The sequence below is a fragment of the Microchirus variegatus genome (assembly GCF_963457635.1).
Source record: "Microchirus variegatus genome assembly, chromosome: 12".
Lineage (NCBI taxonomy): Eukaryota > Metazoa > Chordata > Actinopteri > Pleuronectiformes > Soleidae > Microchirus > Microchirus variegatus.
Genome location: NC_139813.1, coordinates 22,019,091 through 22,043,978, shown reverse-complemented (window position 1 = coordinate 22,043,978; position 24,888 = coordinate 22,019,091). Strand labels below are relative to the sequence as shown.

Sequence of the window (24,888 nt, the reverse complement as noted above, 5' to 3'; positions counted from 1 at the left end):
AGCACTGAGTAAAGTTGAAGAAGTTGCTGTTGAAAGTTTTTAATTCCCCACAGACGTCTCTGCGCAGCTCCGCCAGCTCGTAGCGCATTGCTGAGATTTCGTCTTTCCACTGCATATTGAAGGCAGCAACCATGTTAGCAGACTCCTTAAAAGCCTGAATGGCCTGAGGGACTGGTGGCTCAGAGGTGCCTAAGGGTGAGGAAGGGACCCTGTATGACGGCGGGGAGGCCGGTGGGACAGAGATGGCTGTTATGGTGGAGCTAGTACTGTGCTGGCTGCGAGCAGCAGCAGTCTCTCTCTCCAGCCTTTCCAGCTCCACATAGGCAGAGGAGCTAGCACCGTCATCGTCCTCTATCATGTCTTCATTTAGTAAAGAGGTCCCATCCACAAGATCATATCCCTCTGGAAGAAAAATTTGAATATGCAAACAGAAGGACATTGAAAGTGAAAGGAACAGCTGGAGTGTGATTTTTTTTCGATTTTGGATTTGAACTAGAACGTAAACACATATCTATGGAAAACATACAGTATGTGAGTGACAAGTCATTTGGAAACACATACAAGATCAGACTCGATGTTAGCAATTTAAGGTTAAGTGTTTGAGTGTTTTTTTATCAACATCATAATGTTTTTGTCATTAGTCACAGTTTGGATTATACAATTTTATATATTTATTAGAACCTATATGTGGTGTTCAAGAATAAATTATTTTACAAAATACCCATAATGACCTAGATGGTCAGCTCAAAGTAGCCAGGACAGACTATAAACCTATTTAATATGTCCTAATTTTAAGGAAGATAAGGATTGTCATTAAACTCACATACTGTAGGCCTTTCACAATGTTTTTACACTGCCTTCTCAGTCATCTCAAGGCTTCTTTCCATCTTTTCACTGCACAGCACAGCAGAGTGGAATTAAACACGAAATGCATCAGTTGTTATCAAAGCGATGAATCCATTATTGGAGAACCCTTTTCTCAACATGAAAATTGTAATTTTTTTAACTTAAAATTTGTGCCATTTTGTGCAAAAGAAAAGATGCAAAGGGAGTAAAGGAATCACAACCCAGTGGGCTAAGAAGCAGATATGAACCCTATTGAACATATTAGGTCCAAGGTGGTAGATCAGACCCTATGGAGTAAGTAACCCAGTGAGGGGAGGGGAGACTCCCCCCTTCAGGGCTGCACCAGGAAGAGGCTGCAATCCCACAGTCAAAGACAGCTGACAAACTCAATTCAAAAGCTTAGACTTTGCCTCGTGTGGCTATTTAAATAAAGTCAAATTTTCATGGAAAGGCAAAAATAAATTCCACACATGTACGGCAGACAGTCGCTGCTCTCAGACATGATTGGAGACGATGCGATAACATTCAGTGCTATTTTATGGTTGCGATGTGAAAACATTCTGTGTGGTTTGAGAACACTTAGAATAGTGACATGACAAACAACTCACATAAGCCGGCAGCACATTCATTATTGTCAGCAATTTGAAGGTTTGTGGTTTGAAGAAAACAACAAAGTGTCTGAGGTTTTGTGAGTTGTTTGGAACCGTTTTCTACAAGGAGAACATAATGAGATGTATCTACCAACTATATTATTTAAAAATCCTGTATAACTATATATTTTTTTTTTTTTTACAGAGAAGGCAGTGCAAAAACACACATATACATAGATATATGTATGCGTGTCAACATTAAAATACCTGCAACAATCATCACTGATGCCTCCAGTTGTTCTTTCCCCCTGGTTATCCTTCAAGAGATGGATGGTCAAATGGAGAGGGGTTTGCTGCTCGTCTGCCCTAGGGAGCATCATGGGATCTCTTCCCCACTCAAGGGCCCACTAGCCTCACACAGTGTTTGATTCATTAGGCTTACAAATCAGTAAAAAAAACTAGTATGGATTTCACGAATCAATGTTTTGCTTAGCCAAGATAGACTGGCAAAGTTACTTCATTTAACTCTAAGGCCACTAATCCCCCAGAACAGTTCAAAGAGTACACAAAAGGAGAAGTATTGTTTGTAGAATCTCTTGATTGGAAGTTGACAGTAAAGTGTAACTAATCACCATATATGCTATACGCTGTAAACTGACATATTATAACTGAAGCATCCTGCCAATCTTTAAAATACAAATTCACATTATATTTTACCATCAACTGGTTGTTTGGACGATATCAAGCTGACAGATTTGGAGCAAAGAGCTAAATAATTAGAGTTCAGCAAATAAGACGGTGGGATTGGAGAACACTTCTTTATCCTCGGTACTCGTGTCACAGCAGATAAATTGTCAATGTAGACCCAATTAAAGATGAGAGGATTCCAAAAACAAAAGTCCAGATTGAACAGGAAAACAAAGCCCACAAAATGAGTAAAAGTGCATAATGTCTCCAATATTAAATTGACAGAAAAGTATACAAAACAGTATAAATCCAGGGCATAATATATTCCAAAAAAAAAAATCCACATAATTATAGAAAAATGTTTCAATAGGGTTCATAGCTTTACTCTTGCAGGCAAACACCAAATGCACTTAATGAGGGAGTTACTGCAAAGACTCTGCTTGCACAAAGAACCTGAAATGCTGATTTTTTTTTGCTGATATTGTTCGCACTGTGTTGCACAAAACCTTGAAATCCTTCCGTGCTCAATTAAAAAAAGGAGCATATATAGCTCAAATAGGTGTCTAATTGAGTCATAAATAAAGAGAGTAATTATGAAATATGATTATGTTAATTAGGTTTGTCCAATTGCTAACTTACAAAGACAACAATGATTTAAAAAAAAGATAACATTTAGAAAGCATTAATTTCCTCTCACAAAGTTTAGTTTCATGCAACACAACACAACAATACATAGTAACACCAAGTGAAGTTTGTCCTTGTCGAAAGCTAGGAATGTGTCATCAGATGGCAGTTCCTTTGTGCAACCAGTGTGTGTTTGTGTTTCTGGTCTTATAGAGATTTTTTTTGACTTACCTTAAGTTGGTTACATTGTTTTTTTTAATTTAATGAGGTCAATTACAAGGTCAGTTGCAAAGCATATTCTTAAATGTGTCGGTGCAACAGAGCAGGGGGAGGACAGATGGTAGGCTTGTCCAGCGGATCCTCTCAACATACAGTACTGTGCAAAAGTCTTAGGGCAGAACCAGCTTTGCTGTTGTTATGTCTGTCAAATTCTGTGATCATTGGCACTTGAAATTGAATTCAAATGATGTAACTGAAGGTTTGTCTTGTGGCTGTCAATGAGTTTAACTCCTATGTATGTGATGCTCAAGCATGTCTTGAATTAATAGGTTTTTACCAGTAACGGGTTCCACTCCAGGTTTAAGAGAGCCAGGGTTGTGCTATTGTACAAGTGTGATACTTGACTTTAACCTTATTATTTTAAAACTACATATATGTCCCCCCCATGTGTTTGAATGAAGTGATTGAGAAATAATTATACTGTATGGTCATTGTAGCATTACTTAAACAACAAATGTTGGCTAAGATATTTGCACAGTGCTGTAAATAGATCAAAAACCTGCCACTCCCCTACCCCCTGGCCCGTTTAGGACTTCACCTCTTCCTTAGCAACTCACACGCCTCGCACAACACTTATATAGCACCACAGTTTTAACATGCTCATGGTAGGGCCTAGTCCTCTCAGGCATGCCATGTGATGTGGCTGTGCTGCGCTGTGTTGTGGTATTAATATGTGCTGTGAACGTGTGTCGCCATCTGGGTGTTGAAACCAATGCGAACCCCTCCCACCCTTATCCCAGTCTACGGCTTTGGCAACGCCACAAGTTACCGACCAGAAGCTGGGCTAATGATGCATGAATCGTGCAAAGTAACATACAAGCAAATCCATCTAAACAAACTGTGAGAATGCAGAGGCGAAAACAAACACACGCACACCATAGCTTCCAAAGAAAAGAACTTGGGATTATTCAGCCTGGCATCTCTGAAGCTCAAGGGTTCCCCACTGTACATATGTAGGTATGTCAAGTTTGTGCGCATGTATAGGATGTATGAGGATATGTAGTCTAAGCCCTCTCTCATTTAGGGGGGGGGGATTTTTTTTTACCTGTTGTGGATCTGAGAGTTGAAGTGACAGTGGAGGATGTCATTGAAGGCAAGCAGTCGTCATCTTGGGAATAACCAGCCTGAATTGCACGGAGGTAACTGTGGCTTCGAGTTCGGAACGAACCAGGCAGGTCCAAGGCCTCCATGGCCTGGGATTCTACTTCACTAAAAACGGACTCGCAAACTGACTCAAACTGGCCATTGATCTCAGTCTCACTCACCTGAGAGACAAAAACAGGAATAGCAGTCCTTAATTTTTCCTCGTCCTTTCTCTTTCTCACTTTGATTCTTCCCCTTTGCACAGCAAATATGAAGGAGTGTTAGCATAAGGAAATGCCACTGTCACTTCCGACCTTTAAACTAAATAAATGTCAAGATCAAATTAGAACAAAAAAGGCAGATGTCAACAGAAACAATCAGAAAATTCAGTTTGTGTTATATAGCATTCATTTTTAACACAAGCCCTGAAACATAGATGTGCTATGCTCTACACTGCATTTTATTTTTACTATCTGGAAAAAACACAGTCCTGTTTCAGTTCTTCAAAGTCTCTAAGGAAGAATCTTAAGTGTAGCTGATAAAAGCCTAGTATAATGTCATGTCTTATCCTCTCTGTAATATACAGTACTTTCACATTTGTGTACTGAAACTTAGTATAGTCCGTGTTAAACATTCTAAATTTGTCTTTCACTATATTTATGACCATAATATCATTATGATAATGATTAGCAGTTAGCTGAGTGTTAGCACCTACAGGAGTAATCTGAATGTACAACCCTTGCTTGGGATAAAATCTCGAAATTCTTGTTACTCCTCCATACAGAGACTTGGTTGCTGGTTGTGTCACGGATCTTCTCATTGTAGCAGCCGCGTCTTTTGCCACCATGGAGGTCCAAAACGGACTTGCACAATTGATCCAACTGTATAGTGTCATAGCAGGGTATGAAAATGGGATGATTCCTGAAATGGTTGGTATTTGATATCAGATTAGACATTAAGTTAATTCGTATTTCTAGCCCTGTTGTCTACTTCTAAACATTAGTCGTCATTCCAGGAAAAAGCAATCTTGGTTTATCAAAAAACAAATGCTGATTTTTTTGTATTGCTGTTGTTTGCTAGCTATTTGGCACGGCACAATAACAGGAGAGTGATGAATAGTTTTATTAAGTTTCAGGCATCATTGGTCCAAATCAAAATCAATAACCAATATAACATTAGATTTTGTTGAACTTATATATGCTATTGATTAAATCAACCATTACAAGTCCAAGTCTATTCATGTAAGGCTACATATATATTAAATAATCAGCTGTGGACCTCCAGTATGGACACCTACTGTATGAGTGTTTTACTCTAATGCCCTCACCTCTCAGCGTCTACATATACAGATACAGCTTAACATAAGCTCTCTCATCTTGTGTCAGTGCAATGGATGTTTAGGACTCACCTGGCTGACGCAGCTAGCCTGACTGAGGGTGCTGACTGCGCGCATGTAGCTCTGGTTGCGAGATCGGAAGGGCGGGGGATGAAAGGTGGCAGGGTCCAGTGTGACACTAGGGTGGGGCCGCATTTCTCTTGTGGTTTGCAACTGGTAGCCCTGGCTGAACAAGGGACAGAGGGGTGGACACAAAAGCACAGTTCAAAAGCTACACCACTGATTTAATTGATGCTGTGGATGAATATATGGACATACTGTGTGATTTTTCTATGCAATGTGATAATTACTCATCTCCTCATGGTATTTTCTGAACAATCGGCATCAACACTGCACTAATGATTGGAGTAGTTAGCGTCTTGTCTGCCTCTATACGTCTTGTGAGAAAACAGCAACTCTACAAAGTGCGTGTGTATAGACACAATAAGATCTAGGAGCCGCAGTAATAAGAGATTATCATGTTCCCCGCCAGAAAGCAGGGAAAAAAACAGAGGGCTGATTTGTTTGTGAACAAAAGCAGACGTGATCAGAACCCCACTGAGATGACGGTAACAAAAATAGCACTGAGTGGCAGTAGGGTAGACAAATGCATGACGCCTCCCCATGTTCTCAGAATTTGGCTATATCTTAAAGCAACACAGCCTGGAAACAAACAGACACCAGGAAATGGATACATGCAGAGAGATGATTACAAAGTACTCTCGAGAAATTTGACTTCCTGTTTTAGGATTCATTCATTTACAATTTGAGGTCCACTGCCTATGCTCGTCTAGTGTGTAACATGTAGAAGGATTGATTGGAGAATGTATAATTGTATAATTGCTTTAATTTAAAAACAATAGAGCTTTTACATTTACTTGAGCCAATGGCCACCATCTTGTGGCAGCAAGATGTTTCTACAGTAGCCTGAATGGATACACCCTCCAGGGTGTGCATTTCACCTTTTTGCTGCCATTAGATGTCATTAATTCCTACACACTGGACATTAAAGCTGTATGTCTAGAGATTCACGATGGATAAATGGGATAGTTTTGCTGCAGACTTGTCAATAACCCTGTGATGAAATGAGGCACAGTGCCCATGCGAGATGTTGCGCAAATATTGAACTAGCAGATGAAAAAGGTCACAAACACAAACCCCATTACTGAAATGCTCAGCAGAGCAATGCTTAAACTGATCTCATGAAACAGTCATGGATCATATACTTAGACAACAGCAGCTCAAGTGCAAGTAAATAATGTCAGAGGGAAAAAAGAAAGCTCGTCCAGTCTAATGCAGTTGTCCAGACTGGTATAAGATGATGTAAGGAACGATAACAAAAACTGCTCCTCTTATTTTGCAGCTTTACTTGGAATCGCCAAATAATGCTAAACCTGTTCACATCTCTCAGAGAAGGGAGCTGAGTAAAAGAAAATATCTTTGCATCAGGAAACAATTTTCCTTTGACAGCATGTAGACGATGCAGTGAGTCTGTGTTAAATGGTTGTGATTTATGGAAACAAAAGGCTGAGGCTGTGAATTGAAGATGTTTAATGAAGGAAAGGAAACCAATTTAATACACTTCTTTGGTGCCTCAACTTAAAACACTGAATTAAATTTTTCAAACTTTCCAGACGCATGCAAATCACTGAAACTTTTTCCCTCTCAATTTGCATTCCAGCCATTCCCAAACGTTGTGCTGCCACTGCGATTGTATGAGGATGTGTTTGTGTACATTTTTAATTGTGTTACACAGTGTGGATAACTTTTTACAGTGTACCATTAACCAGTGATGGTTAAGATCTGATTTTAAGTTGATACTGGTCCACCATTGTTAATTACCAATAAGCATCTAGACAAACAATATAGCAGTCAATGTTTGTGTTATGTTAATTATAACTTTCCTTTGGAAGTTTTCCACCGTCCCCTAATGATAATGAAGCTGCAGATGTCGGGCAATTTTTTTTTTTTCTTCTCCAGTCATCATTGTGGATCAGTCTTGAAAATCTTTGGCCTCATTTTGCTAAACTGAGCAAAAATAACTGTGACTTACGTCATGTGTAAACATGTTGCAACTAAACGGGTAACAACTCGCAAACCAACAAAACACGAGGCAGCACAGTGGGTTTGAATACTTTTGCTGACATTTCTGCTACTGCAAACAACAAAGTATGAATCACAGTCTTGATGTATTGGTATTTATAAGCAGTATTGATAAAGTATTGGTAGCAGCCAATTTTTGTCTAGATTTTGACATTAAAGCAGCCACTAATTCTGAAGCTGTATGGAGAACATATTCTACCAAATACCTTTTATAAGGAAATTATTGAATTTAAAAGAAACCAGACCTACCGGTGGGAGTCTAGGTGGGGTCTATGCATGGCTGATTTAAGTACAAGCGCGTCCGACCGAATGGCCTTCTGTGGAGAGGTTTTAGGGCTGGCGTCCGAGTCACCACTTTCGTCGTCCACCTCTCCCATAGCTTTGACGTAACTACTGCTGCGCATCCGCCGACATGGGATCTCCTCGTCTTTGTCCCCTGGGTATCCACCCCATTCGTCCTGGGGCACCTGTGGAATACAACGCACCTGTGTTACAGTCAAAGCTTAAAACTGTAGTAAGTAACTTTAAAATATAGCCAATTTAGCCAAATAAGTGCAGGAACAGTCAGAAAAAAGTCGGATAAGCTCTGGTTGTTTCGTCACAAAAACAGGAAATTATGCCAGTTCAGATCCCTGGTTTTTCAAGCTCTGCATTTGTTTCATTAATTTCTGAACCTGAGCTCTCAAATGAAACGGCTCAGTGTTAAATTGTACATCACTCAAGAAAATCTGATTAATCAAAGTTAATATAAGTAAAGTTGAACAAATTGGACACTGTAAATAGACCGTAGGTGTGAGTGGATGGATTTCTGTGGCCCTGTGATGAACTGGCGTCCAGGGTGTAACCCCGCCTTTTGGCCTATGTCAGCTGGGATTGGCACCATCACCCCCCCACGACCCTCATGTGGACGATAAGGCGGTAGAAGATGAGAGAGAGAGTGAGTAACTGACATAGCTATTCTTTCTGGAAAGAGGTTGCTTCCATGTGCTCTGTCCGTGGTTCTGAAAATGAACTGGCCGCTGTTGCTGTCCGTGGTGCTGAAATGTAGTTATGAGGTTTGCTGTTAATTAATCTGAGGTTTTGGATCCCCTGCTTAATCTAGACATCTGCAGCGCACATTTATGTCTTTGCAGTTCACCAGCAGCCACTTCTGTGCCTGAAGTAACTGTCTTCTATGCTTCACCATGTAATAGATTTACTGTTCATATAATAATATGATAGTTATACGCTCTCATTTTAACACTAAACACAAATGGCAACTGACAAAAGGCTGAACTGTCAGAAGGAAGAGTTGAGAGTTCAAAACTTGACTTCTTGTGTCATAAAGTGAACTAGAAGCAGAATTGTGTATATATGTTGTTTACGCTTCACTATTAAGGTTAACTTCACTATTAGTTAACACTAGTGTACGTGTTTATTTGTTTGTGAAGGTGGGTAGCTTAATTTAAGGAGGAAGTCTAAAAAACAGTGTCTAATGACAGTTTCTAATGCTCATCTCGCAGTGATTCAAGCTATTCACTATTTCCTCCACATTTTCTTCTCCTGTAGTTAGCTAAATCTTTGTAAAAATCCCCCGCTGCACCGAAAACAGTGGGCTTTAAATGTCCGACAGAAACAGAGGCAGTTTGTCTGAAATAAACACAAAAACTGTGTAACCGCTGTTTATTAGCCTGATGCTGACTGGCTGTGTGTGGGGGAAACTATCAGGGAAGGCTTTTTCCCGTCTGTAATCTTTTGATAAGTGGGTGGTAATAACAAGGAACCCTGCATCCTTTTTAGAAAAGCAGCCATGTGCTGTGGAACCTAAATACAGAGTGTACTGTGTAACAACAAAAATATGTGTATTATTATGTGCACTATATATTATTTTTCTTTCAAACACCTTGGCGAGTTGTGTTAAATTCTACACAATTTCCAAGTTTTCCTGTTTCACCACAAGCATGATATTAACTGTGTTTATGTTTAGGGGAGTACAGGGTGAGATTTATCAACATATTTCTAGAGGAAACTCCATCATACTCTGTGGCATTACTGAGCTAGTCAATACTCATCGCACTCATAGAGGATAACATAAACATGAGCACACTTAAGCAGTTTTAGAGAAACTCTTAATTGAATTCCATGCACTCTTGGGAGTGATGCATTTGTTTTGCTTGCACATCAAATGTTGCCACAAAGGCTACAGCCTCAGGCCTTTTGAATAATCACTCTGTCATTGTTGACACAATGTAGCAGATAATACAGAAACATGTGAACTCTTCAATAAGATTTGACTGAACAACCTGCTACACGGTTAATTAACAGAGTAAATCAAATATCACTGCCATGATATCATGTAGCCAAGAGCTTCATGTGTTCATTGTCTTATAACTGTAAACAGTGACTTCTTAATATAACAGTATCAGGATTAAGTGTGAGTAATTATACAGTGTGAATATCTGCACATAATCAAGTCCTGAAGTAGTAAAAACCAGCATGTCCTAATTAGAATTTGATGTGTTAGAAATCAGATCAGACTTCCTCCAATTAATTAAGCAATCTATATTATTTTCAGAACACTGTGTTTGTTTAAGTTTGCCTGTTTTTCCTGAGAATAAACTGACAGATATTCATTTATTTGTGGGGTTTAAAATCGATGTTCCTCCCCAAACACTGGTTTTTTCCTCCTCCTAAAGATGGGGAAGCTGCAATTGCAGTGTGTCGCACGCTACATGGTCTGGCACCTTATTGATCAGATATGTAGTAAGTAACACAGTGAGTCACTGTGTGGTTGGGCTGCAGCACTCGTCCCAGTGGACCGGGCAGCCTTACCTCTTGAAACAGCAGCCTGAAGCACAGGGCTATCCTTAACACTCTGCCACTTACTCGCTTTATCCAATAATATACTATAGCTTTGCCTGGTTTTCTGCCACAGTCACTGAACTGTTTTTACAGATAGCAGAGTAACTGATACACTATTTTTTTCTTCTTTTTTTTGCCTAGAGCAGCCATTCCCAAATGTTAAAATGCCATTTTTTGCCACATTTTTAAACTCTGAAAATATTCTGCAACCTGCAAAAAACCTGAGAACACACAAGATATAGAATTTAGTTTTTTCATACATTTTCCTTTACTTCATAAACAGGCACATAATAATATTTTCAGCTTAGAATCAGGCCTCTAATTATCTAGGACAGGGGTGGGCAACATTTTCCTCCTGAGGGCAGCGCTGCTATTGATAAAGGAAGGTAATTTTTAGCCTCTGACAGATGGTGGATTCTAATTTAGCCATTGTGATACACTACGTGCATAAAAATGAAGTATGTACCAAACCTAAACTACACGAGAACATCACAGCCTCAACATCCTCACCTGAAAGTGTTTCCACCTAAGCAGAAAAAATCGGTATCTCGAAACTGTAATAAATCATGACTAAATACGGCAATAAATTAAAGATAAATCATTTTCCTCCAAATATATGATCGTTTGGGGTGGTGGTTAACAAGGCAGCCATCGCTCATGGAAACATCCCCCCAAGCTCATTACCATTGCCTTAGTTGTTTGCTCATTTGATGCTACACCTGAAAGAAAATCTTCAGCTGTGCCTCTGAGGCACCTCGGCAGACAAGCAGCTTTACACCATCATTAGTTACCATTAAATGATAACTGCAGGATGTGATTTTGTAAGACCATGCGACAAAGACATGTTTGTCCAAAAGAAAAATCAAAACAAAACGCTGATCCAGTGTGTTAGACAGTATGTAGCTGGATGCTCAAGTTGTGAGTAGTGAGTAGTGGATTGTTCAGATGAGTTCAGATTTTTGACAGTATAGTAAGTGAAATAAGTGCAGGAACACTAGCCGGATGATTATTCAACTTTGACAGGAGTGCAGACTGTTATCCAAAGCCGTCTCTGTAATTTCACCTGGAGCATGTACTTAAATGCATAGTAAAGACTCGTGTTTGGTGATTTTGTCACGGAGCAGCACTCTCTGTGAGTACAGAGTGTCCTGACAGGCACAATTTGTTTTAATGTTTATTGTATATCACAGAGATGACATCAGCTCAATCTTTAGGGTTATTACAGTAGATAGCCTCATCATCAAAAGACACGGTTCTTCCACCAGAATATCTCCTCAAATTCGCTGATTTTGCCTGAGAAATATCATCATCATCATCAAACGAGGGGGAAAAGCACTGCACTGGCTACATTTCAAGGGAGGAAGGGCAAAAACGTATGATTGATTGAAGCTATACAATATGTTTTATGGATTACTGCAGAAACCTTATACACTGTGCATTGACTGTACCGTTCCTTGCATTCAAATCACGCTTCAAGAGTTTGAGAATTTGCCAAATGATTAGTAATTTAGACTTTGTATACCCAGCTAAACCCTGGTGAGATCAAATATATTGCTTATGCAGGAGATGTGGCCATAGTTGTGAAAGAAATGATATGTTACTTATGTAGAATTCAGTAAAATTTGGAAAATAACCATACAAAATACATAAATAGCTTAGAGTCTTTAAGAATGAGAGACATACACTGAAGAAACTTGCACTTCTTATCGAACAGAGGAATCCAGCCCTTCCTTTCCCACACATGACAGAAAACTATGATGGCCTTCACATACCAGAAATAATGTAATTTGTTTGTATATCAAGGTTCTTGTTCAGAAGAAGAAACACACACAAAAGGCTGATTCTAAGGCTACGAAAAACCTTAGCGCAATTATACAATTATGCACGCATTGCGAGTATTAAATTAAATTTTTGCCCATAAACTCTCTTCATGACTTGCAGCGATTATTAAAAGGGAGGCACATTTCATTAATATTCACTCATTTTGCATTTTTAGCTTTTGAATGATGCTTTTTAGCTGCTATATGACAGTTGCTGTGCCCTTTCTGATGTTAGTAACTAAGTAGTCAGTCCCCGCCAGTTTCACTCTCCTGGCGTTGCTACTTGATGTCTCCTTGCAACTTGGGCAGAAGTTACCTGGCCGAAGAAGAGGGAGTTTACGGCGGGGAAAGCTACGTTAAGAGATGCTCCATCCACGTTCAATGCATAGACTCAAGATGTTTAACAATAATTTAGTGTCACCTTAGGGGGCAAGCTTAAACACCTGCTGAAACAACAGCTTGCCCAACACAGACCTGCCCTCATCACTAGTGACCTTAAGGACCCAGACGCATCAAAAACAGAATCGGATAACAACACCAGAATGCCTGTAAACTGATCACTCCACCTTTACTGCAGTGAATAACCGCTCTCAGCATGGACACGCTGACTGTGTTCATGGCAGCTGTAGGGCAGGCAGAGACTTGTCAAATGCCAGCGAGAGAGGCTCAGTATTGACAGAGTCTGTTTGTCCCTGTGGCATACAAACAACCCTTGTCTCTGTGTGTGACTCTGCACTCAGTATCAAAGCATCAGAGTGCGCACCAGGCAAAGCCTCTTCTCCCGTCTCTGAGCATATGTACGAGTACATCAAGAAGTCAAGTGATCCATTATGCCATTACTAAAGAAAACACAGTAGATTGTAAAAGTTGATTAGATTGCTTGCTTAAAACTAAATCTTGCCAAAATGCTTGCAATGTTGCATTGCTTGCTGTGTGTGGCACAAACCCCAGTCCTAACAGGAACACACTGTGGCAAGAAAAAAAAAGAAGGCTGCAGCAGAATAAATGCGATGTTAGGAGAAGACATACATCATCTTCGGAGGAGCGGTTGAGGAAGTTTAATAATGACCAATTCCTGTAGCTCTTTCCATTCCTATTTCAAGCGGCAACATTTCATAATGGGCTGAGACAGGTTTTCAGGCCAAGTTTCCCTGAGAGAAAAATGTTATTGGGGAGGTCAAAAGTTTGAAGGCACAAACTTGACCCCAAATATCCCAAATATGTCAGCGAGGCTTGACTTAAATTAACTGTTCAGAAGACAGTGTGTTGCTATTATTGTAAAATCTTTAATCACCTTTATATTGAGTAGTGTTTAAGCCAATTAAATTATGCATACAACTTGTATTAATAGCAGTTATTCTCATTTAACTTTTTTTTTTGCATCACATGAGTTAGAATTTGTAAGTAAACCCTCTCAAGTATCCCTAAAGCTTTCAAAATAAAAACTCATTAATTTAAAGGCCTCCAACAGTGCTTTCATTGTGTTTTTAAAAACACTACTTGAGGCTTAATGGTATACCAAAGACAGGGTCCTTAAAACTGTTTCATAATTAATTTCTATTCTGCACAAATTCTGACTGTACTGTATTTATTCCTGTTCAGCACCAAACCAGTGTTAATCTACACTGCATTCTACCTCAGGTGACCTTATATTTCAGCGTCTTCAACCATGACACCAATTCCCTTGATTGATCTCTGCACCTTAATAGACAATAGCCCCCCTGAGGTGACTACACAAAAGGTAATCCTGGTTAAATGTATTGGCTCGAAACTCTTTGCAGCCACAGTGATTGTCCTCTAGAGAGCTATATAGAGAAAGTGCAATTCAAAAGGTTTCTCTGGCAAGATATCTAATCAATATATCAATCAAGGCATGTTATTCAGAATGGTCTCTATGGGGAAGGAGTGAATATTGATCTATGTTATTGTTCCTCATATTTTCAGATAAGTGATTCTTCACCACAACACAGGAAATACTCAACAATGGCAAGGATCCCAGGAGATCCCTATACTTTTTTTTTTAATATCTTTGAACAAATGGCAGCTCCATGACTCTATGTTAAATTTGCCTCCATAATTACTCACTAGAAAGTCATTTGATTCATCAAATCCTGATTAAATGTGACCTAATTAACTAGAGACTCATGAGCTCCATACTCTAAAACTACCACCTAACATCTACAACATAAAGAGCCTTATTTTATCTGTTATTATATGTGCCTTCCATAAGCATGAACAATTTGTTTTGGATATTAACTTTGCTGCCCATGGTCAGAACCATATGAATTTAATGTGTAAGAGTGTAAAACATTCCTACACACACACACACACACACACCATCAATCTCTCTCTCTCAAGCTTATGTGCCCAATCATGTGTGTTACAAATGTTAACCACTAGATGGTATTGTGCATGATCACATTATGTTATTACATACTTTTAAAAAGGCATTTGTTTCTAAGAGCAGTTAAAATACACTGCTCACCTGTGCTAGACTGAGAAAACTGAAATAAGGGGGGGTTCAAGGAACACTGGAGTGAATATATGTGTATGCTGAAGTTCTGGAAAGTAAACTGTCACATACCTGCAGATAGTGACATGTCCGCAATGAAGGCTTGTGGTCCATATGCATTATGGGTTTCTCTAGATTAAGCGATGACTTCCTATAGGCCTCCTTAGCCTGGCTGACTGTCAATGTCGACCAAGAGCTCCTCTTCATGAATTTCCCCTCAGGTGCCATGGCCATGCTCTCACAGGCCGAGCACTTGACATCATTGTTACTCTTAGAGGTCTTGAGCGACAGGTCTCCAAAGTGGTGGCTGTGCATGGAATCTGGGTAGCAGTGGCTGATGTGTTCCCCGTGGTGCCGCGACATGACACTGGGCGTGCGGTAGGTGCTATCGCTATCCAGATTGTCGTCTGAGCTCCACCAGCCCCCGGAGCGGTGCTTGCGTTCTTTGCTCTTGCTCCTCTTGCTACCATGTTTGGTTGAGTGGTGGCCATGATGGTAATAACCTCCTGTTCCTCCTCCGCCTCCGACCATATCACCTTTTGTGCCGTTCATCTTGGATGATCCCTCCAGGGAGTGAGATTTAGTGAAGAGCTTCTGGACGGAATGAACAAGGTGTCTGATGCGGCCAGGACTCTCGCTACGTTGCTCGGTGGTGGTGGAGGTGCGCTGGTACTGTAATGTGTGGAAGCCATCGCGGTGTAGAGGCATTTGTTTCTCAAACTGGTCGAGAAGGTTAGCAGGAAGGCGGTTGCTCTTGGTGCCGGCGTGGTGGGAGGAAGCGGCTGCCGCGGCTGCAGCAGCAGCGACAGCGGGGGAAGTGGCAGAGGCTGTGATGGCAGCGCAGTCGTCCCGCGTGGCTGAGTCATAGTATTGTGAGCTATAGTGCATCCTGGGGAAGGTGCTGCTGGACATGTGGTCAGACGGAACAGGTGGTGCCATCATGATGGGAGACATGCAGTCAGAGTGGATGGAGCTGCGCGGCGAGTATCGGTGGTGGAAGTCCATGGGGCAGCTCTCCGTGGGGCTGAGCAGGTAGGACGAGTGGCGGGACTCGGGGCCATGGTGAGCATGAAGGTCATGGACATGAGGGTCATAGTCCATGCCATGGGGTAAAGGGATCTGGTGCTGGGATCGGCTGCCCGATAAGCCCTTCATGTTCCTGGCCAGAGGGAGGCGCCTGCCTTCATTGAACTTTGGAGACGGGGACCAAGGTGAAAACTTCTGGTCTGTTGTGGAGAAAGGAAGAAGAGAAAAGGAAGATGGTCAGAGAGAGAGAGAGAGTAGCTCTGAACATCCTTGATGTTCCATGAGTGGATAAACTCAACCTAATTTAAGGTCAAAATGTTCAGTGTCTGTCTCCTATTGGCATTTTCAGATTGATTGAGTTTTGTATTGAAGACATTTGTGTCATTTACCAGAAATCTTTAAAAGAAATAAATGATTATTCAAGACGAACAAGCTACGACATTTTCTAAGTTGAAACATTGTGCTCATATTGTTTGCTTAATAGAAACAAACCCATATCCCTATTCAGTAGTGATTAACTGCTTATTTAAATAATTAAACTTGACTCACTAATACTGTTAAAATGAATCCACTACTGTATAATAAATTCTTTCGTCAAATGCACTAGCGATATTATTCAAAATGTCATACATTTTCATAATGACATCTGTTTTTCTGTGGCCCACCCAGACACAGGACGATGTAGTAAGCAGACAGAACAACAAAATGCAGCAAAATGAGCAGTGTTATGAAAAGCATCTGTCGGCAGTGCTCATCGTTTTGCATGACAATTAGAGGATGCATCTTATCGGTTTGTGGTTAAAAGCTGCAAAGTAAACAGAATGTTGGAGCGCTTCGAGTGTCTGCTATTCCAGTTTAATTAATTGCTTTTAGTTCTCTTCAGCAGGAAACCCCAGCCTGGAACGGTGCACATAGTCTTACATAACGCTAAGGATCTGTGATCTCTCACACTTTTTCAAAGGAGCCAGAAATAAAATGCACAGTTGTCATGGCAACCACTGCTGAAAAACCCAGGAACTGTAATAGGATTTTCAAGGTTGTTTGGGGTGGCTCCTGGTCTTACAAACGGGGTGGGGGGGGGAAGAGAGAGACATGTACAGGATATAATGTGTTACAGCCACTTCAGCTTTACCTGTCACATGTGGGACATCAAAGTATAGTTTTTTAATAAAATGGTCTTCAGAATTTGAATAGAACATAGTCCGATTATTAAATTAGGATGTGCAACTAATCCTTTTTTTAAGCGCACTGTGTAAAATCCACGCTGCAGATCAACTTCAGTAGAAGATATTAAAACCAACTCCTATTAATTTTTCCGTTGCATGTTTTTTGGTCAATCTTTACAGTTTGTACCCTTCCGCTTAAAACCTCCGAGTGTCTATAGAACTCGAATGTTGTTCTTCTGCGTTCCTCTCATTATCTCATTCCCTCCATCAGAGTGCTCTGTTGTCTCCCTAAACCTGACTATCGCTCAAATTTACCACACTCAAGTAGATGACATCAACCAGTTGCCAAGGCAACAAAACGTGTTAAATTAAAGCTTATAATAGTGTTGGTTCCACGCAGAGATAGCACTTGTGTACATACATACATGCAATGCTCTGTTATATACAGCATAATGTAGTCCAAACATGTGCTTTCAAACACAGAATATTCTCACGGAAACATTACACACCAGAGCAGCTGAGCATCCATCAACGTGTCCTTTAAATGCAGTTTTGCTCTCGCAGTCGGAGGCCTGATTCAATTAAAACGTGAATTTTGTTGCACATCATAAAGCAGGAACAATAAGTGGAGATTGCTTGTTGTACTTGTTTAAAGACCCGTCATAATATTTTATGGCTTACACTCTGCGTCATCTTAAACTTTGTAATTCTGATTATTCGCAGTAAAGCAATACTGAAGACACCAACCCTGGTTTGCTACGTTCTGTGGCAACCATGGCAGTTTTCTTTTTAAAGTGTGTGCAGTGTTGACTGCTGTTTTACCAGTGTGATCCATGATTCTTGCCACTGTCCTTTCTGCCATCTTATCTGTCCCCGCTAATTTGACAGAATGATCAATAGTGACAGTATATCAAACCTTTTCACACCATTCTCTGACTGACCTTTACTTTGGCACCTTTTAAATATTGGTCTTGATTGTTCAAATAAAGAGCTGACACAATACAGAAGTGTTAGGCCCTCATGTGTACACTGTAGCTACTTGGATGAGATGACACTGGCGTCCCCAAACTGCCTAAATTGGCAAATTTATCTAAATTCTACAAGCAGCTTGGTCGTTCAGCCAGTTTTTTTATACTGTTTTACAAGTCTTTCGAAATTCTAACTAATTAGAAACTGCTCTGTTATGAGAAACAAAGTACACAATTATAAGACACACGCCACAGAGTGCTTGTCTCTGTGTTATTTCTAGATTATGATTATATAAACTCTCAGGAGGTGGTTTGATTACCCCATAATCAGCTGTTCAACAACTTATCTTTCAACCCAGATTGCTGTCTCTTGCTATCAGCCAATTCATTTTCAAATGATTACTTTACCACTTTCCCTCTACAACTCGCAAGTGAATACAGCTAAGATGTAATGTTGTTACTTATGTGTAATATCACAGTCCAGAAGCACGAGACTGCTTTCCAGTATACTTTGGAAAACACTGAATTTAAGAGTCCAGTGTGTAACATTTAGGAGGTTTCATTGGCAGAAATGAAAGCTGCTTCATAAATAAAAATTGTTTAGTTTTTCAAATCTCTAGAATAGGCTTGATCGGGGTTCTTTAAGCAAGGGTTCTTTAAGCAAGGGGTCTTGCTTTACAAAAGCTTCTTTAGCAGTCCAAATGGACAAATCAGCATCCGGACCTTTAAAGTATCTTGGACATCTACTCTGTATCTTTGCATTTCTACCTCATGAAAATAGTTTTATTAACACTCTACATCAAAATCTAAACCTAATACAGTATAAGATTTTATTTTATTTGAGTGACCTCTTTGTACGTTTGTCAGACTTTGTCAAGACTCGGCACAAAGATTGATGCCTTTTGCCTGGGAACATTTTGAATGGCAGCTCGGATCACTTCATCCTGCAGGAGCGTTTTCTGTCTCCAAGGTGAATGTGAATGAGCCTGAGTTGAGTTGACAACTCCTCAGTAGTTTAAAGCCTTTACACTGCAAAAAAAAGCAAAAAAAAAAAACTGTACACGATAAAATTTGACTCATGTCGCAACCGCTCCTCAGAATCAATTTTTTTTTTGTGAACAGAAGAAGCCTGTGGGATATTTCCCAGCAGAGAAAAAGGCCAGTGACACCTGTCTCCATTCACTATAGTAAAGATATGAAGGTGGTGCAGTTTGTATCATGTAAAAAACAAGAAAGGACGAGATGTAGACTGACTGACTGCCTGCGTTGACTCATGTCATCAAATATTTGCAACAGACTGCTCTGCATCTTCTACTAACACATAGTGGCCGGTGCACTGTTCTCAGTGTGTGGGGGAGGTGACATCAAGACAGGGGGATGCCGGCAGGCTCAACAAACTGGTTTCAACAAAAAAAAAAACCTAGTTGTGTCATAGGTCTGAGTCTGAATAGCCTGCAGGCAGCAGCAAAAATGAAGGATGGAGTTTTCAGCTCCGTCTTTGGACACCGCCACCCACTCGCCATACGATGAGCTGATGCAACTGTGCAGCACCTCTAGCCTCCAGCTCCTTTGCCTGAGGTGAACTCTGAAGTGTTTGAAGTGCTCATTCGAGCGTCCATGTGGTCATACAATCTTTACTTCTTATTCTGCACCAGTTTCACTCCCTGAGAGAAAAACCAAACCTGGTTACTAGAAACCCTGTTCCTGGACTAAAGCCCAGAGTAGTCTTTTTTTAAAATGTATTTTCTGCAGTTATAATATCTGAAAATCTACATGACAAAAAAGAAATCGTTGTAATTATAAATCAAGGAATGAAGCTAGAGAGAAAGTGCCTTTGAGCAGCCATTTAACCCCAAACTGCTCAGTGTCCAACTGAAAAGTGAAAAGTAGGCCTTTTATTTCTGGAAAAGAGCACTTGTACTTGGATAAATATAGTTTCTAAAACCTTACCATACACATTTGCGCATGTGCATTTCCTGACAATTTAATCTAATTAAAGGGGCCATTTGTAAACTATGTAGAACTGCAGTCCTTAGTGTTTAAAACGCTACTGCAATGCCCTTTAAAACACTGAACACAGAACATCGTTTGCCAGGAAGATTTCACTTGTTACACTTGGTTGGGACTGTAAAAAAATAACATACTGTATGTGAAATATCCACCAGCATGGAGACACTGGGATGTGTCCCCTAGAAAACATCAGCATCTGTCCCCAGACATCAAGATTTTTAAAGTATATCTGCTCATTTTTAGCTTCTCTTTCTCGTTTTTGAGAGGAATAGCAAGGCCTTTTAGTTTCGGTAACTAACTCTTCTGATAACCTGGTTATCAAAGTGTTGGGAGCTGAGATATAAACCTAAACGTTAACATCACTTGTGGTTTTCAAGATATCAGCTTTACCATGTTTTTCTCAGTAATGCCAGTACTTCAATGTTACCTGTTTTCTTAATCTCTGATGACATATGCTGGTCATTTACATAATATTCTTTTAACTCCCAGAAGATGACATTTACAATTGAGAGGATTATGTGCAATTTACTATTGTTAAAAATGGAGGTGACGATTCACGGTGAATACATTTCTTATAGCTGTCATGACTGATAGTGGTTTGTCTTCACAATGACTATACTGTAAAATTTCAAATCCTCCCCTCCCCCCTCACTCACATTGCAGTGCATGAAACGCTAATAAGAGCTTTCCTGTTTCACAGCTTACACAACAGCTATTCTGGTGCATGATCAACAGACTGTTTCCCTTTCTGCCTTAAACATGCTTCTCTCAGCACCTGATGCAGCCTCTAAAAGTTGTGTTTTTTTTCCCCTGGACAACGATGTCACTCTCAGGGAGGAGAGATCCGGGCCAGTGCCAAAGAGGTGGTGGTGGTTGGGGGGGGGGGGGGCCTCTCTCTCGCTGTCTCTGGCTCACTGTAGTCTCTGGGAAACCAGTGTGCTAAGTTTAAGCTGTGCCGCTATGTTACAGTCAGCGCCTGACCAGCATTTCCCAAGATGGTTGCATAACTTGGAATAAATGAGACCTTCCTCCTCCACACCAATGCACAACCAGCGAATGCCATGGGGGAGCACACAGCAACAGGCAGCCAAACTGTAGAGCATGAATCACAGCGAACATAACATCCTTGAAATGATTTATCGATCGCCGTTGAGCGAAAAAACATCCGTTCTTAATCAATCCTTATTACTTTCAGATTGTTCCTTAGCCTAACCTCTAAATTAAAGTCTGACCTCAAATGGTTTGGTGGAAGGGAAAAAAAAAACATGTACCCAATCCATTTGGATTTAGTCCAAATCAAATCAAGGCAGTTTCAAAGTTATCCGACATGATGTCAACGCATTACATCTCTCTAAAGGTTTGCAATGACACGAGAGAACAGCAGTTAATTTACAAAAAAACATGAGGGATGAGCAACAGAATCAGTGTCCTTCTCATAGTAGAAAATATGAGGATAATAGGCTACATTTAAGTAGTGTTTGATACACCTTACATTTGATTCTTGTAACTTTGTTAATTATACCATAAAAAACTCTTCTATACAAATTCATATAATTGTTTCTCTGGTCTCGAAGCTGCTTGAGAAGCCAAACCTGCTCAGCTAGTCTCTCCTCAGAGTATTTTTTGGAATAAATCTGCCTCCTGTGAGAAAAAAAAACCATAGCTGATAATGGAGCTCAACATTTTCTCAGGTGGTGCAGGTGGAACCACTGATGTAGAGCATGGGTACACGTTGAATATAAGTCACCAGCTGCACAGGGAGGGTACAGATACAACCATTCACATTTACAGCGAAGGCAAATTCAGAGTCTAATCCTCATCTGCATGTTTTTGCACTGTTTTTTCTCTCCTCATAGAAAACCCGCACAAACACAAGCAGGAACGCGCAAAACCGTAACCTTCATGCTGTAAGAAACCAGTCCGAACCACCTCCTAACGCTTAACAGGGAGTAGGAAAAGGAATATTTACTGGTAAGAAATAACTAAAGTGTCTTATTGTAATTAAATGTGTTGTCACTCTGGCAGCACTGCAGAGACAGCAGAAAGAAGACGTTTCTTTAATGGTAACAAGTTTGCTCACACACAGGCGCGCACACACGCAGGGACAGCAGCAAACATTATATAAGTGAAAAGGAGTGTTGGACCTCACATCTGACACAAAAATCATATGCAGTTGGATGGAGCTTTGCAGCAGAAGCTGTATTTCACCTTTTGATATCCGCCCACTCCCTCCCACTGCTGCTGCTCTCTCTTTGGTAGGCAGTCACTGGCTGATGTTGTGGTGAAGCCACACACCACGGACACAGACTCAGTCTCTTCTGTACGCCTTTTACGCGGATAGAAAAAACGCCAAATAGGGAGCTTAAAGCCCATCACCGCTCACTGTGCAGCAGCAGCCTGTAAAGCCTCCCACACTCACAGTCAACACAAAGGATGAGGTCCCGTATAGAGCCGAAACATTTTCTCCCCTCAGGGTTTTGATGGATTTTTGCAAACATCTGTACGTTGTACACATATATGTGTGTATATGTTGTACAGCAGCGTCTGAAATAAGTAAACGAGAGCCCTGTTTTTTTAATGACAGTGTTTCTCTTTCAAGTTCCACTTGAAATCACACGAGAGCAGCCGTGTGAAATGACCAGAAACATATAATCCCTCTCTGCACCTTTTCATCCAGCACTTCCTTTGTTTATGTGACTGAGGGAAAAACAAAAACCGACTAGAGTTTGACCCCTTTATTTTTCATATGTAGAGCATGTATATTGTTGGTGTGGGTTTGAATAGTGAAGACATCTGTTACACTTACAGCTAAAAACATAATGTGTGGGATGTTTTTTCAGTTTTCACTGCAACAAACTTCTTCTCCACTTTATGACCTCTTGGAAAATGCGTCTTCATAAAATCTTCCATCGACACAATTAAACAATATATATATTCTTCATTCTAGTAAAGAAATTCTGAATATAAAAGTTAGGAATTATAATTTGGACAAAACACTCACAGATGTTATCTGTGTACTAATGTTGTGTTACATTCTCGGCCTCAGAAGTTTTGCAAAATTTTTAGGTTCAGCTGAAGTTTGGGAAGCTCTGTTTTACACTTTTATCTTCTAACAAGTTTAAATTCTGTAACTTACTGATTTTATGTGTTTTTAAAAATATATTTCTGCATTATTATCATTATGTAAATACTTAAATTTAACAGTCAAAATGTGGCTCTATTCATAATCAGGCTAATGTAATGATCCTGCCAAATGATGCACTTGAACTGCAATGAGTACAGTATATGAAGGTGGTGTAAAACTCCTTCCTGCACAAAAAGGAAGAAAAGAGAAATAACTTGAAAGGAAAGCATTAGAAACAGAATAAAGAATAAGCTTCTTCTTCTAAAAAAAAATGCCTTCATAACTGCACCTCACACCTGCAACAGCTGCAGCATTAAAGCAAAAATCTAACCCTTCATCCTCACTGATTTAACACATGTTTAATTCAGAATGTCAGGTACTTTGTTTGGGCTTCTTCTTCTTCTTCAGCGTGCACCTTGATGATGATTTCTTGGTTAGACACGACAAAGTGCAAGGCACAACACTTTGTGTCGAATGTTCAACTCTCACATATTTGAATATTAATACGCACCCAATTTAAAACGGATCCATTTCACACAATATACTCACAAACACTGACCAAAAAAAGGTTTAGGCTCAAGCCCGCGGCTTATTTTTCCCTCTCCTACACAAACCATGAGATATCCCAGAATATCAGCATTATGAACAAGTATTAAAGAGGAACAAGACGAGACAAATATGCCTCACAGTCATCATCTGGATATAGGAAGAAATGCTATACCCTAAACTAAGTATGTATTATTAGATCCCTGTCATAACATTTTATTAATTAGTTTGACATTATTATCACAATTATTGCATTATTTTTTTAGTAAAAGTATCTGTGAAAAAGCTACTTAGCATCTGTTTTTTTATGGAGCTGCTTCAACATCTTTGAAGCTTTCCCAATTTCCTCACTTTAATGAAGACCAATTTTCTCTCTGAAGACAAGCCTTGGTATCTAATGTACACAGGGCCCAATACACAGGAGGGCATTTAAAAGTCTCTGTCATGCAGCGTTGCATATAGTGCTTTGTTCCATCTTAGATATTTGTGCTGTGAGAGTATTACAGAGCCTATATACCCTTTTAGTTTCCTCCTTGCAGGTGGCAGCCAGCCCTTAAACACTGAAGAGTCTGTTGGGTAATTGGGATCAAAGAGTCCTGCAGATGGTTTAAATGTGTGTCTCTGTGTGAATACTAGTGCTTTAAGAGGAACAGATCCTGTCGCAGCATTTGAGCGGCTGACTTTTTGCATCAGCACCAAAATTAACCAGAATGCTTAGTGGATGATGCAAAATGGCCACAACAGAACGGCTCCAGATGGGATGTGTCACATCAAGCAAAAGGCAAGAAGTAGATCTGCACAGTATTCCAAATAAAAGTTTTAACTTTTATGCTCGTGGTGGATTGGAACTAATAATTGTTATGCAGATCAATATATCCTTGATTTATTAGACATCCAAAAAGTACAGTATAAAAATACATTTATACATGCTCAATCTGGTTATTACACAAAACTGTGCAATGCTAATTATGCCTATTGGCTCATAAGTGACGAGGCACATCCATATAGCACAATAGTAAAGCGAGACGTGGCTGAAAAGTACCCACCCAAAGTGATGGGTCCTTCTTGTGGGAGTGGATTCCCCGCTAAAAATAGACCTTGACTGTCAATAGGACCTCACGATGGTATTTTAATCACCGGTCACAATCATCTGATGAGAATGCACTCACTAAACCACTGCTTCACTGCAGGCTTGCATCACAGCCACTGCTGTTCCTGCACCATTGCAGCTCCAAACATTACAAAAAAGGTGTACAATGCTCAACTACAAATCTAATGTATTGCACGG

At 40.2% G+C, this 24,888-nt stretch overlaps 1 protein-coding gene across 1 annotated transcript in view; it reads right to left on the bottom strand.

Moving 5' to 3' along the window:
• Positions 1-24,888, bottom strand: part of LOC310935004 (disks large-associated protein 2-like) — a gene marked incomplete at both ends in the record, with an annotated part of 78,779 nt that overhangs the window by 19,877 nt on the left and 34,014 nt on the right. The window contains 4 exons of the mRNA XM_083898829.1: positions 4,072-4,291; positions 5,518-5,671; positions 7,837-8,054; positions 14,833-15,986. Coding sequence (XP_083754955.1) covers positions 4,072-4,291; positions 5,518-5,671; positions 7,837-8,054; positions 14,833-15,986 — 1,746 coding nt within the window. The remainder of the gene's footprint in view (positions 1-4,071; positions 4,292-5,517; positions 5,672-7,836; positions 8,055-14,832; positions 15,987-24,888) is intronic.